General features: G+C 40.5%; 3 protein-coding genes and 1 long non-coding RNA gene across 6 annotated transcripts in view; 1 reads left to right on the forward strand and 3 right to left on the reverse strand.

Annotated features, from left to right (window-relative positions):
* The window catches only part of LOC108111975, a 42025-nt gene extending 40662 nt beyond the window's left edge, over positions 1 to 1363 (reverse strand). The window contains exons 1-2 of one of the 3 annotated variants that reach the window (XM_017221686.2): positions 915 to 1363; positions 432 to 718 (exon numbers count right to left, since the gene is read on the reverse strand). The gene's annotated coding sequence lies outside the window, so the exon portion shown is untranslated. Of the gene's footprint in view, positions 1 to 431 lie in introns of all 3 variants that reach the window. The other 2 variants (XM_017221687.2, XM_017221685.2) reach the window with 2 other exon arrangements.
* A 6908-nt stretch (positions 1364 to 8271) lies between these two features.
* LOC108111918 lies at positions 8272 to 9020 on the reverse strand. Its single transcript, XR_001772609.2, has 2 exons — positions 8786 to 9020; positions 8272 to 8728 (listed from the first exon to the last, which is right to left on the reverse strand). It is a non-coding gene; the product is annotated as an uncharacterized LOC108111918 (long non-coding RNA).
* Positions 9021 to 9561: 541 nt separating this feature from the next.
* LOC108112024 (vacuolar protein sorting-associated protein 51 homolog) lies at positions 9562 to 12298 on the forward strand. The gene is made up of 6 exons (XM_017221768.1): positions 9562 to 9734; positions 9799 to 10550; positions 10607 to 11240; positions 11294 to 11824; positions 11879 to 11991; positions 12048 to 12298. Exons 1-6 carry the CDS (start codon positions 9654 to 9656, stop codon positions 12154 to 12156), a joined length of 2220 nt encoding a protein of 739 aa, XP_017077257.1. The 5' UTR covers positions 9562 to 9653; the 3' UTR covers positions 12157 to 12298.
* On the reverse strand, positions 12186 to 14458 carry LOC108112025 (transcription factor grauzone). The gene is made up of 4 exons (XM_017221769.1): positions 14276 to 14458; positions 13389 to 14215; positions 13111 to 13305; positions 12186 to 13051 (listed from the first exon to the last, which is right to left on the reverse strand). Exons 1-4 carry the CDS (start codon positions 14390 to 14392, stop codon positions 12400 to 12402), a joined length of 1791 nt encoding a protein of 596 aa, XP_017077258.1. The 5' UTR covers positions 14393 to 14458; the 3' UTR covers positions 12186 to 12399.
* Between the last annotated feature and the right edge of the window lie 41 nt (positions 14459 to 14499).

The raw sequence follows: 14499 nt of genomic DNA on the forward strand, positions 1-14499 counted from the left end.
AAAGATAAATTAAAAAGATTCTACAAAAATGTTCACTGTATGGATAAAACGAAAATGGTTTTGCGTGGGTGTGGATGAACATTAGGGAGTTTTTAGGGAGGCGGGTAAGGCCAGGAGCGGAAAGGGAATGACGCCTGCAAGCGCAAGATTCACAAGGATATTTTATTTTACTTTTATTCCATTTCCCACTTCTTGTTGCTGTTGCTTCTACTGCTGCTGTCCTTTTGTTATTGCTCCTTTCGGCATTTCGACATTTACTTTTCGACTCGCAGCGCGTATCCTTGAGCGGGTTGGAACCCCCTTTCCACTATATCTCCAACTTTTTTGTGAACCCCCTCGACACCCCTCTATTATAGGTTAAAGCTGTTTTCAAGGTTAAATATGCGTGGCATATCGGGTATAACAGGATTTTCGTGTGCTGAGTGACTTACCCTTTGCCCCATTAAGTATGCTACACATTTAACTGCAGCACATGCAACATTGTGGTCACTTTCCTGCTCCTTCTTGCCGCTTCTTCAGCCTTTTCCGCCTATCCTTCCTCCTCCACTGTCCTCCTTCTTTTCGCTTGCTGACCCAGTTCGCTTTGTTTTGCGTGTTTATCTTGCTCAGGTTGCTTTTGCGTTGGCGGCTGCTGTTGCCGCTTGTTTTTGTTGCATGTTTTTTATCTCTTTTTATTTCAGCCCTTCTATTTGGTTTATTGTTTTTGTTGTTGTCTCAACTATGACCGAGTTAAACACACATACATTCGTTTAAATAAGAAGAAGGGTAAGAAGAGGTAAGGAGTTTTAAGTATTTGGTGCCTAACGTTGTAAAGTGTGCTTTACATTTTTAGGCTACTTTTTAAAATCAACGTCTTTCCTTTCTCCCCTCTTCTTCTTATCCTTGTATTTTTTATGCTCTCTACTTTCACTCACAATTGTGCTGCTAATTCTGTTACTTTCACTTTGTTAGGCCCTCTGTAAGCATGTATGTATGTATGTGTGTGTGAGTGTGTTCTTGAGTGGATTCGTGTGTTTTGGCTTTTGGAGCACACGTGTGCGTTTATGTGTATCCGTGTGCGTCGATTAACGGCATTGATTTTTTCCGGAAAAACTACAAATAACTCCACTTGAAATTTACTGATTCGATTTGTTTTCGTTATTTAATTATGTTGTGCACCGTTTCACGTGGACTTTTAAACATTTTTCGCATTTCGCTTTGTTTTAATTTCGGCGATTTGCGCGCGCGCTGGGTGTACAGGTGTGCGTGTTTGGTTGTGTGTTTGTGTAAGTGTTCGTATTTGTGTGCTGGCCATGTGTTGGTAGAATATAGCTGCCCGAGAGCGAGATTTTCGCAGGAGCAGCAGCGCACGTCCGCTCTCCACGACGCTTCACACACTTCTAACGGATCCGAGCGTCACTCTCGACTTTTTATGCAAAACGCTCTCCCCCGCAAAAGCGCTCTCTTTCATTAGCATCAATATATGTTTCTCGAAATTGGGCACTCTCTCTTTCTCTCTCTATATTTTTCGGCGCCACAATGTCTACGCATAAATAATACGCACGTTGCAAGCTAAGCGTGTTAGTGCAAGAGGGAGAGAGCAGGTTGAACTCTCATTTCTATGCAAAATAATCTCCAGCAGGCAGGTGTAAAAAGTGAGAGGAGGAGGTGAGACCTATCATAGCTAGCAGATTCCCTTTTTGTTGTATAAATTTGTATTTTTAAAAACCTTTAAAAATATGTGCATATTAAAAAAAAGGCCCATTGTATGTACATATGTATATAAAATAATGTTGTTAAAGCATGTGATTTTCTATTCACGTAATTAACCAACAATATTTATAATTTTATTCAAATTTTTTATTATTTTAAACCACATTTTTAATATTACCTAAATTAAAATTCTTAAAATTTTTAAGTTGGATGAAATTTTCAAACGTGTTTAAATATTTTAGTATGCTCTGCATTCCCCTACACTAACGGCATACGTCATCATAACTGTAAACAAAATTTTGCTGAGAGAAATTCCCATACAGGCCACAAATTGCGTTGCCCTTCCTCTCGTTTCCTTGATCATGCGCTGTATGCTCCTCTCGCTTCCCCACACTATCTTCGCTCACTAAGCAGCCGCACAAGCGAGTAGCTATCTCCTTTTCACCCATTCCTGCCCTCGTCTTATGTCTCTCTCGACCCCTACTGTTATTGCATGCGAAGCACGTGAATTTTTGTGTTTACTTTTTAATTTTCTCCTAGCTCTCAGACTCAGTTGGCATTTGTTTTTATTGTTGCTCCCGCCGCCAGTTGTTGTTGTTGTGGTTGCTGCCACCTTTTGGGGCTTTTGTTTTTCTTTATCGCATGTGTGGGCCTTTGTTTTTCTTGTGGGCCTTGCTTTGTTTTGTTTTTGTTTGGTTCCATTCATACGGAGTTTCGTAGGTTTCGTTTTTGTTTTTGGGGAGAAACTATGCATACTGTTTTCCATTTACGATCGACAGTTGGCAGTGTGAGTCAGTGACTGTGTGTGTGTGTGAGTGTGTGGCTGTATATACCAGAGATTTGTATGGAAATTGGCGCAAAATATGCCCCAAAACCGAATTCAAGTCCCCAGTTAGTTATGTGCAGCAACTGGCTATTCTGCATTCACATTTTACGAACACAAAAGTGCATATGCTTTTTGGTGAAAATATACCATTCCTTTTTTCACATTCTCTCATTTTTGTAGTTTAAATGGAAATGATTTTATTTTTATTTTACTTAAGTTTTAATCTATAAATACTAAGAATTGTAGTATACTATGCATAAAAGTGTTCATAATTATTTTAACATATTAAAATATTTTTTTAAAAATTTAAATGCTAAATGTAAATTTCAGTTGCATTAAAGCATTTATATTATCTGATGGATGCAATTGTGAAATGACCATTAAAAGAATAGAAATATATATTAGTAATATATATTCATAGATTTGTGCGTAGTTCATTTCAGATTTTCGATTGATTTTTAGCGAAATTATGCGATGGAACAGCGTGCAAAATGTGTTATGGCATTTGGGATGTTTGTTTTGGGGAAATGTTAAGTCATGCATGCTGATTGTCCTGTGGCTTCGAGGATGCCATGAGCAGCAAGGATACAGACGTAGTATAACAGCACCATCAGCAGCATAAGCTTCACAATCGGCATCAGCCATATTCGAATTTCGTTTACATTTTGATCATTGTTTCGCATTGCTGGCATGTCCAGAAGTGACGAGAAAAGAGGAAAGCGAGCTGCATGCAAATTATGTTGCTAGCATTGATAGCTAGCATTTTTCCCCGATGTCTTCCTCAACCCTCTCAATTCCCCTCTAATGGCTCCCCTTTGCCCTGTGGAAAATCAACAGCAAACCATCCGCTGCAGCAACAGGAATTTTGATTTTGAGCAAACGGAGTGCAGAGTAAACAAATAAACAAAAGGCCCCAGAATTGGGGACGTATGGGGAGAAACTGTGTGCGGTCGTATCCACAGCAACGGAAATTCTAACCGTAACTCATGACTCCCCAACCCCTGCTATATTCCGAAACTATTTCCATGAGTAATTGCCGTTGTGCATGCGCCTCTTTCTGGAAAATGGCACTCCTCCTTTAGCCCCTCTATTTCCCCATCACTACCATCATCATCATTATCATCATCAGCTGTATTTGTTGTCAGTTTTGGTCGGGTTTTAAGCCATTTAGCCAGCCCAGACCTGTGGGCCATCAGCAGGAGCAACCAGCCAGCCAGGTAAACTGTTGATTCCATGTGGCGACGCGACTGTCGAGGATACCCTCCTTTCTATGTAGCCCATCTCCTACCACCCCCTTCACTTTGCCACGTGAGAACTTTGGTATCTGCCCACGTCGGGATATACATACAAATATATGTACAGTTGAACTTCTCTCTAACTCAATACCTAATCTGTCACATGGAAAAACCGAGTTGTGGAGAGTTTTGGATTGAAAAAACAAGTGTCGAAAGCATTTTGTTGTACATTATTTATTTGTACACATTATGTTGGCACGTATTTAAATATTATAAAATGGTTAGCAATCCGTTAGCTTGATGTATTAGGTTAACTTATTGAGCTTCCACTGTATATATGAATATGTTTGCCAGACTTTGCTTTCAACAGAATTACAGTAGTCATGGCATTAACCTTTATTAACATAGAGAAGTTCACAAAAAGATCTTTATCCATTCACGGCGAGAAGGATAACATTTCTTTTGTGTATGCCACTCAAATTGGGTTTATCTACCTTTTGACCTTTGCAAAGGAGTTTCTTTCAGTGGACCAATGGCTATTTTCCGATGTTGTACAGAAATAGCATTCATTTGCCAAAACAAACGAAACAATGAGGTGTATGTGAGAGTCCCAGAGTGAAGTATAAACCAGATCGTTTCCCCAGACGGCCATAAACTCTGACCGAGTGCACTCAATCACGTAAACATTTCGTAGCTAGGCAAATATAAAGCGATTCGCTGAAAAGTATGCTATAAAAATGCGAGTGACAGAAAACACACAAACACAAATTTGGTCATAAATTTCTGTCAGTTTTTGTTTATTTTTGTCAACAGCCGCTAACCTAATGTACCTAGATTCTCCACGAAAAACATCCCCAACATCAGCCCCCAAATAAACCCTTCTTAAATTCTAAATTTGGGCACAAAATGCTGATTATTAGACCATAAACGATTTCATTTCGTTTCAGTGCACAATTGGAATGCCAAAACTGTGGTCAGCAGTTTTGGCTGTTGTGTCTGCGGTTTGATTAGTTAGTTATTTTTGCAAAAACCACACATTGTTATAAACATACTGTTAAGGGTAAACTTTAATTGCATGAATGGAAAATTGCAAGATTCCCATTAAATCGCTGTGCACAATTCATGAATTCAACCACAAACTAATGCACAAACAAATCGCATTAAATAGAAAACATTTTCATTTTCCCAGTGCCTGAGATTCGATTAGGTGAGGAGGGGTGGAGAAATGTGAAAAATTTAAGAGGATGATGAGCAGATGAGCTCCTCTCGCTTGATTGTCACTTGAATATTCCAAGCGTGATCGATGCGCAGAGCTTCTGGTTCCCTCGATTTCGCCAGCGAATTGAATTCGGAAAAGCCCCACACGTAAGCAGTGCTCCATCTCCCTCTCGTCAGCTATACACCCTCTCTCTCTCGCACTGTAACGCTTGGTGTTTTCCTCTCGTGGGCAAAATTAATGTCAATTTTTATGCTTGATTTATGGCATCGCATTTATTCTTCTGGGGGCGTAGCCGCCTTTTTGGCCCGGCTTCATTTGAATTCAATTGCTGGCGAAGATGCCACAGCGCTGATTTTGTCGCAGCAAATGTCGAAGGAGCAGGTCGAGAGCGGCACGTGACCCGCTAACCCCGAAAGCGCAATATACACAGCATTCTGCCCTCCATTCCTGAGCAGCCAAACACATCTGCCAAAGGGCAATAAAAAATTGACAACGCAAACGCCAACAGACAGCAGCAAAAAACTGCGGCGGAGGAGGGTCCAAGTCTACGAGCTACATAGAAAGAAATACGGAATTTCTAAGAAATTCATATGAAAGAGGGGTAACTGGTAAACAAAATAAAACATCTAACTGACAAATAATTAAATTTTGTTATTATTTTTCTTATTAATAAAATTATTCTGAATTTGTATTAGACAACCTTTTACCTTTTTATTCAATTTATTTATATTTTTTATTTATTTTTATTATTTATTTTGTTCCGTGTATCTTCGTTTTCCCTCAATCATTTGCCAAAAGGCAGGGCTAGTGGCAAAATAAAGCTACGTCCGCCTATCAGTTGACACAGGCAGAAATGTACAAAGTGCTACAGTGCGGCAATATCTGGGGATTCTTTGCTGCAGCTGCACTGCCCGCTGAAGTTGCATCATTTGCATCACTTTCCCCCAGAATGCTTTTAACTCCCCTGGCACGCCCTTCATTTCAGTTGGAGAGAAAATGCCAACCCACAGGTAAACACCTGCGGCCGGCACTTTGGCGTTATTTAAGCGCTCCCCCAGCGGAGGAAGTCGAATCATCAGCCATTTTTGGCTAGCAGGCCGGAAGCACTTTGCGTGCAGATTTATGGCTCGTCCTGGTCCTCATCCTCGTCCTCGCCGCAAGCCAATCCTCCGTGGGAAATGCATCTGCATGCATACATTTATGTGCGAGCCATGCGTGTGCTTGGGTTTATGGGCACATATCCTTCGGTTTTCCACGCTCCCCTGCGTTTTTATATTTTCGAATGCATTTAAATTGCATTTGCTTTTGCGGCTGATAAAACTGTCGGCACTTGACAACCTTATCGCCGCACTTAAAGTTCGGGTCACAAAAACACAACAAAAAAACAATGAACCCATAAATTTTAAGGCGGATTTATTGGCGAAGAGTTTGTTCGACCATTTATGATTTACACGCCTTGCTAAATCAAGATTGTGGAAAGGTATTTTCTGAAAGATTTTATGAAATTTAAAACTCGCATTTTAAAGATCTTTTTTATTATTTAGAATTATGAGCAAATTTTCACGTGGCAGATTGCTTTTCATTCATTATTTAAATCAGAAGTTATATATTATTTGTTTACTTAATTAAACTGTTTTTCATTGATTTTTACTTATCATCAACCAATGGACAAATTAAATATTTTTAACCATGTTAAAATAACATCATATAAATTACTCAATGAAATACTCAAAAAGTAATTAATACATATACGTTGTGAAATATTTAACAAAAGTACACTTTTAAATTGATTTATTTCGCCTATGATTTCGAACTCTCTTACTCTTCCCTTTGTGCCCCATTTTTTACAGTCGAACGACTTTTAAGTGTCAGCTGAAAAGCTTAAAGTGAAATCAGCCAAGCCACTAGGGCTTTCCCACCCAGAATTTCCTTTTGCAAAAACCCACCCAACCTTTGACTTTGGCTTAAACTTGTATGTTATGGCATTCGACTTGTTTGCCTTTCATTTGCTGTCCACTCACGCAGCTTCACTTCAGTTGGCGCGGCCACTTGCCAGTAATCTCTGCCTCCAGCACCCCTCTCTCAAAAACACTTTCAACCTACCACCCACCTGCCAATGCCGTACACATAATCCGTTTAAAATGAGCACTGGCTGTGCTCCAGTTTCCGCTGCTCCTGCTTTTGAGTGCACTGAAATTAATTTAACGACTTGGCGCTCTTCAAACTGCACAAAACATATGAGTGGGATGGTTACGGGTAAGGTGGCAGCTTTCCCTGTTGCGCACGCAAGAGGAGGAGAGTGGCGTTAGGTATGGAAAAGCTGGGACAATGCCAACTTGACCTTGACACGTTCGACGCTTTACAGCGCCTTCGCGTCCTTCTTCCCACTTTTCAGCTAATTTTTTTTATATTTTTTTGCGACTTTCGCTCGGCTTACGTAAATTCAATTTTGCAGTTTCATGAAAGCAAAGTTCACGCTTCACACAAGTATGTGTGTGTGTCGCCGTGTGTTAGGACTACCTGAGAATCCTCCGCCTGCAGGTATGCAATGCTATTTGGGCACTGAGGAAAAGAAGATGTAAAATTCGGCACTGTTTAAAATATCTGAAAATTCGTCGTGCAAATTTTATAAAAACCCTTATTTTTGTAAAAATTCGAAATATTCAAATAATTTTATTTTTTTTCGAAGATTTCAAAGCACTTGAAGAGATTTTCCTTTATTTATATTAATCTCTAAAAAAAGTATTTGTTTTAGAATGCCCTTTAGGTAATCATACGGTACATGGTGTTACCTGCATGGGGTTTCAGCAAGTATTTATCACTTTTTGCAGTGCAGGGTTATATGAGGAGGAGGTGTCCTGTATTGGAGAGCGAGTGATTTGCACAATCTGCACACAACTCGAAATTAAATTCGGCCCCGGCAACAGCTCGAACTTTTTTGCGAAAGGTCAAAATGTTAATGTATTTGAAATGAGACGCCACAAAGGAACGAGAGCGAAAGGAACACAGATAAAATAGAGCGGGTATGAAGGCAAGGACGAAGGAACAGCATCCAGAAAAACGAGACTCAGATGCGAGATACAGCACAGAGAACTTTCTCCCCTCAGAAAGTGGCAAAAACTTGTCCATGTTCATTCAACTTGACACGGTCGCCAGCGGGCAGACAAACTCCCACCTACAAAAAGTTCAGAGAAATTGGGCCTAGTTTTGGTAACGAAACAAGAAATTCCTTAACTAACATCTAATCATCATTGTTTTTTAAATTCCTTCTTTAAAAAAGTAGTAAAATTTCTGACAGCTAAGATAGCATTTGCAAATTTTTTATTTACTCTTTTTATCCACAATTCGACATATCGTCGTCCAAAATGATCTTTATAATATAAATTAAATTATAATTATTTTTGATTTAAAATGGGTGATCAGTGCAAAATTTTTAAAAGTTCTTCAAAATATTGATTAAAATACAGACTGATAATTATCCAAAGTAATAAACTTCATAATACAATAAATATACCCTCTGCCAGGGTATCAGCCCAAATAAAAAAGATGTCTGCGAGTGTGTAGGCGTAGGGGGCGTGGAATGTTTAATGCGATTTGCCACACGTAACTCAGTCTGGGGAGACTGTTGAATTACTTAGGATACAGAAGCCCACATCGTGTTCTACTTTTGGACTTTATTGAAGAGGGATATATGAAGTTACTTGCCCTGATTTGGGTTCAAAATGCATAGCATTGTGAGGGGATCCGTCAAACAATCTGCAAAACGGTTAAGTAATTAAATAAATTTATTAAAAACTTCTTTTCGGTACCCACCGCAAGCCACTAATGAGCAGTATAGAGTTAAAATCAGTGTTAAATATATCAATAGTAGCTTCATGTTGTGGACGCTTTAAGAAAACCTTTTAAAATGAGGGAATCTTTATAAAAACAAATCAGTTTTTCCCTTATCAGTAAAAACACTGCCAGCGGGAACTTCCCAAGAAATAAGTCAAGATTAGAAGAGCGAACAGAGAGCAGTCTTATAACCAAATCTATTGGTTGAGATAAGAACAATGCGAATTCTCTCGAAATCAAAAATAAAGAAGAAAACTGACTAAGTTGTCTGCCGAAAATAGATAAATTAAAGACGTGAACTGTCATTTTTTTTGCTGTTTTAATGCCAACTAGAAAATAAAATTAAATAATACTTACATAAAAACAACTGATATTTTCCATGTAATATGTATTCACCCTGAATAATTAAAATAAATAAATTAACACAACCTTGTTCAGAATAACTTTCTGAGAATTAAAAACTTGAAACTTAAACGCTAATTACTCATTTAACAATCAAAGAAGTTTTTCAAATAAGCTGCTGTGATTAATCACCATTATATCTCCCACTTCATTTAATATTAACACATGGCCATATTAATATTATATTCATAAAAATATTTAATCTATTTTATTCCCGTAATTAATTTAACCTACTGTTTTTAAAACAGATTAAGCTGCGCACTTTGGTTATCGATAAAGCTATTATCCAATCAGCTGTTACTGTTTTCGCGCTTACCAACACTTTCAATATGTTTAAGAGTCCGATAGGCACACCCAAATAACAATTACTTCTCTTGTTATCGAAGAACGACAACAAAATAAAAAATTAGCTTTAGTTATTAACTAAAAGTAGCAAGGAAGCAAAATGGCTGAAACCAAAGTCAATCCTTTCGACATGGACAGCTCCAGCTTCGATTCCGAAAAGTATCTGGAAAGACTGTTAAAGGTAAGGCCAATTGCCTATGTTTTAGACTATAATTTATGTACCTTATGTTATTTTATCATATTAGGATTGTTCCTTAAGGCAAATTATGGATACAGAGGCTGCTGTGGTCAAGGACACCCAAACTTTACATTCGGATATGCAAACTTTGGTCTACGAGAACTACAATAAATTTATCTCCGCCACGGACACAATTCGCCGAATGAAAGACGACTTCAAGCAGATGGAAACGGATGTAAACCTGCTGATGACTAAGATGCAGTCTATTACCACCTTTAGTGAGCAGATCACTGGAACGCTGCAGGGCACCAGATCACAACTATGCCGACTATCCGAGAAACATTCGCTTCTCAAACGGCTGCAGTTCCTCTCCACACTCCCAGCCAAACTGAAATCCCTGATAGAGGAGCAAAATTACGCACAAGCTGTACAGGATTACCTACACGCCCAGAAGGTTTTCGCACAATATGGTAGACAGCCCTCATTCGATGGTATCCAACAAGATTGCGATGACATAATGGCGGATCTAAAGGAACAATTGCGAAAGGACTTTCAAAGAGCGGGAAATACGGCTCAATCGTTGACAGAAATCGGTGAACTACTCCTACAGCTGGATGAGAAAACCTCAGATCTGGCTAGCGAGATGCTGACTTGCGCCGGAAAGAGACTCCACGAGCAAATTGTTATGCTTCAGGATCAGACAGAGCGCGATATGCTGGAGTTCGTTGACATGGGTATCGATGGTTTACTCAACGATCTGGCGTTGGTTGTGACCTCCTATTTTGACATGTTCGTGGCCAAGCACTACGAGCAAGAGCGGTATGTTCAAAATGTTATTTATAATTTAAAATTTGTTTTAAAAAAATCTTTTTCAGTGACGATTTCCAGGAGAATGCTCTGCAGGAGCTAAATATCTTCCTCAATCAGAACATCAACAAGTATCTCACTCTCGTCCAGGATCGAGTTGAATCCGATATTGGGTATGGAGACACCCAAGTAATGCTGCGTGCTCTGGATCGCCTTCATCGGCGACTTCAAGCCATGCGGAACATATGCCGCGGCTTAGAGGTTCAACGCAACACAGTCTCCATCATTATATCTGCTGCCCACCAACTTTGCGATGCACACGCCAAGAACCTTAAGGATCACTTTGCTGATAGCTTGAGTGCAGTTCGATTGTCTCTGGTTTCCGCTAAGAGCGATGCAGCTGGTCTTAATCTTAGTGATCTCATCAGCAATCTGTATGTAGCTATGGTGGAGAAGATAAAGGGCGTACTTCAGGATCTACTTATATTTCTGCGTACTGACTGGTCGTTCAACATCAAAGCAGAGCACAAAGGTGCGTTGTGCGTTGAGGGTATTCGAGAGAACCTCCTGATCGGTTTCCTGCGTCACATCGCCAAGGTGATGTGCAGTTTTGGAGATGCTTCGAGCTCTAGTCCACCAAATCTGCTGCTAGTACTGTCTAAAACATGTCTAGAACTGGAGCAGCAGGGCGTCCATATACTGGTAAGCATTTTATAACTACAATTTTTAAGTCATCTACCCATCCCAATTTTCAGATTGCTTTGGTGGATGATCTGTACGAAATAGATTCTGAAAATAGTGCTACACTTACCCACGAAACTGAGATATGTGCGGAAATGCGAGAAACAGCACAGGCTCTTCTGGACTCCTATGTCCGGCTACAGGGCACAAATATTTCGCAAATGCTGCGTAAGAGCGTCGAGACCAGAGATTGGCTAAACTGTCTAGAACCGCGATCCGTACGAGCGGTGATGAAACGTGTGGTAGAGGAGCTGGGTACCATCGAGACGGTGGTTGCCAGTCTCTACGAGGCAACCACGAATACAACATCAGGATTCCGTACCACAGCTAGCAGTGATTCTAGCAGGAAAACGTACTTCAGTAATTTTGCTTCCACCTCCAAGCCACAATACCGATCCAATTGGTCAAACTATACGCCCTCGCAGTTGGAATCCAGTTATGTATCCAATATACATCGCTTGTTTTCAGAGCGAGTGGAAATTTTTACTTCGGTAGAGTTTACTAAGGCATCAATTGTGATGGGCATAATTAAAATTGGTCTTAAGGTGAGTGTAACATGATGTATGAAAGAGTGACATTTATGTACATTCCTTTTGTAGACCCTATTGGAATGCGTGAGAATGAGAACTTTCAGTAAATACGGACTGCAGCAGATTCAGGTAGACGCCCATTACCTTCAAATGAACCTCTGGCGGTTTGTTAGTGATGAAAAGTGAGTTTTGTACGAAATTTCTGAGATTAAAGTAGCGAAACATAATTGTTTTCCAGCCTGGTTAACTTCCTGCTGGACGAGATCCTTGGCTCAGCTGTCCAACGCTGCCTGGAGTCCGTTTTAATGGAGCCCAATGCTGTGGAAATTATTTGTGAACGGGGTTAGTATCTGGTTTCCAAAAGCTGAAAGCATCATTCCACTTAAAATCTCCGTATATTTTGTTAAACGCTGCTAGCCTAAGGATCTTAAGATAAACATTTATATTTTTAATGTATACATAATAAAATAATGTTTTGGCTAAGTTGAATTAAGAGAATTTCATTTTTCAAAATGATTTCTCGCAATTCGTATGCCGACAATTAGTTTTCTAACAAAGCTGCCATGCAACGACTTTTAACAGAAATATTCTCAAACTGTGGTATCGGGACTAAGACACAGGGTGAACTCGATGGTCTCGCCTTTGAGGTCCTCGTCACTGTTTTCGCCGCCGTCCTCGCCTGTTGAGATGGTCAGAATGCTGGGCACCTCCTCACCAATAGCTTTCCGTTTTTCAGATCGTGCCTTCCGCGCCTCCTCGAACTCTTTGGGATGACATTTTCTGCGATGTGTGTGTTGGTTTGCATTTGAGTTGAAGGTTTTCGGGCAGTGGGGACACTTGTAGAGCACCTCGCCTGTGTGCGTGGTCATGTGTTCCCTCAACGTGATTGCCTTTTTAAATGCCTTTCCACAAACGCCGCACTGGTGCTTTCTATCCGTGAGATGTACGTATCGCTGGTGACTCAACATAGCGCTGCGATTGGGTGAAACCTTTCCACATAGGTCGCAGGTAGCAGCAGTACCATTATGCCGCCGCACATGCTTCTTGAGACTGTGCTTATTCTTGTGCCACGACCCACAGATGTCGCACTGCACTTTAGGTTCTGTGACTCCAGCGTGCTCCAACTGGTGGCGTTGGAAGGCAGCTCGACCTCGAATGACCTGTGCGCAGATGTCGCACATAGTTCCATAGTTACTATGGGCCATCTTAACGTGCGTGCAGAGCAGGGATTGATTGGGAAATCTGTTCGAAATTAAAATGATTATTTAAGTCAAATGATCATTTGGTCAAAAAAGACTAACCTCCTTTCACAGAGATCACAAACCACATTTCGTTCCTTGTGGATAACACGATGCTGATCCAACAGATACTGCTTTGTGTACCGTTTCGGACACTGCTCGCACTTAAAGGTCTTTTCCTCCTCCGGATGATGTTTGAGTAGCTCGTGATTCCTCAGGCACTGTTTATCCGCGAAATGTTTATCGCACTGAGTGCATCTACAATAAAATATTATTTTAGTTCCAAGTTCTTTTTATATACATTTTTATGTCAGATTGGCTATCTCCACTTTACCACTCACTTAAACTTCTCGGGATTGGCATGTCGATCGATGTGATCGGTGAGGAAGGAGCGTTTGTAGAACTTCTTATTGCAGCAGATGGCATACCCCTTGCGATGATGCTCCTGCATCATGTGCTTGCAAAGTTGCAGAAAAGTCTCCTGGCCCTCATGGCAAACATCACAGGTGAGTCGCATGTGGGCAGAGATCTTAGCATCGATGTCCAGCATGCACTGTTTGTAGTCTGCATAGCGTTTGCTTTTCTGTGGGGATACTTCTGTTTTGCAGACGGTTTTCTTGGCTCTGGATTTGTTCACGACAAGCTTGCGTTTCACAGCAGGAGGAGGAGGAAGAGGTGGAGTGATTTCGGTTGCCTGATAGGATTTACTCTTGGTGGTGGACCTTGTTTCTCTTCGCTGTTCTGTACGTATGGTAGGTATTGCTTCGGGGTCTGGAACATGCTTTAGCTCCAATACTGGCTCGACCTCTGTGACATCGTTTAGCTCCGATACTGGTCTGAGCTGTTCGGGTGGCTTGGATTCGGGTTGCTCTTCCTGCTGCTCTATAACTTTGCTGAGGAATTGCTCATTGTTAAAGGAACTACTCTCGCAATCGCTAGCAGATAATCCCACCTCGTAGTCTTCAACATGCTCTTCAACCTCCTCTTCTTGAAGCTGCATGTCCTCAACCGGTTCTGCTTTTCCCTGATCCTGACCAGATTTCAGCGAAAACCTTTCCGTGAGCAAACGATGTGAACTCTCCACTGCCACATAAAACTGATGGAAACCGTTAACCTGATTCCAGCAGGGCAAACAAATCACCGTCGATATAGGATCATCGCTCTTCGGCTGCAATTAAGAAATATATATTTATAATTTCCAAAATATCAAACTCACAAAAGAACGGACTTCAAACCAAAAGTATTTGGACAGCACACTAGCCACGTTTAGAGAAAGGCCAACGTCTTCGAAAATCCGTATAGTATCCGAATCGTTGACACTGTTTAGGCACAAACGGCAAATCATGCTTAAGATAAAACATTAAAACCTTTAAAACGTTAAAATTATTTGTTTGTTGACTTTTTGTAAAGTGTGGCTGTTCATTTGTTCAACCAAAAATACCAAAAAGCAGC

Source organism: Drosophila eugracilis, unplaced genomic scaffold, assembly GCF_018153835.1.
Source record: "Drosophila eugracilis isolate 14026-0451.02 unplaced genomic scaffold, ASM1815383v1 contig_90, whole genome shotgun sequence".
Taxonomy (NCBI): domain Eukaryota; kingdom Metazoa; phylum Arthropoda; class Insecta; order Diptera; family Drosophilidae; genus Drosophila; species Drosophila eugracilis.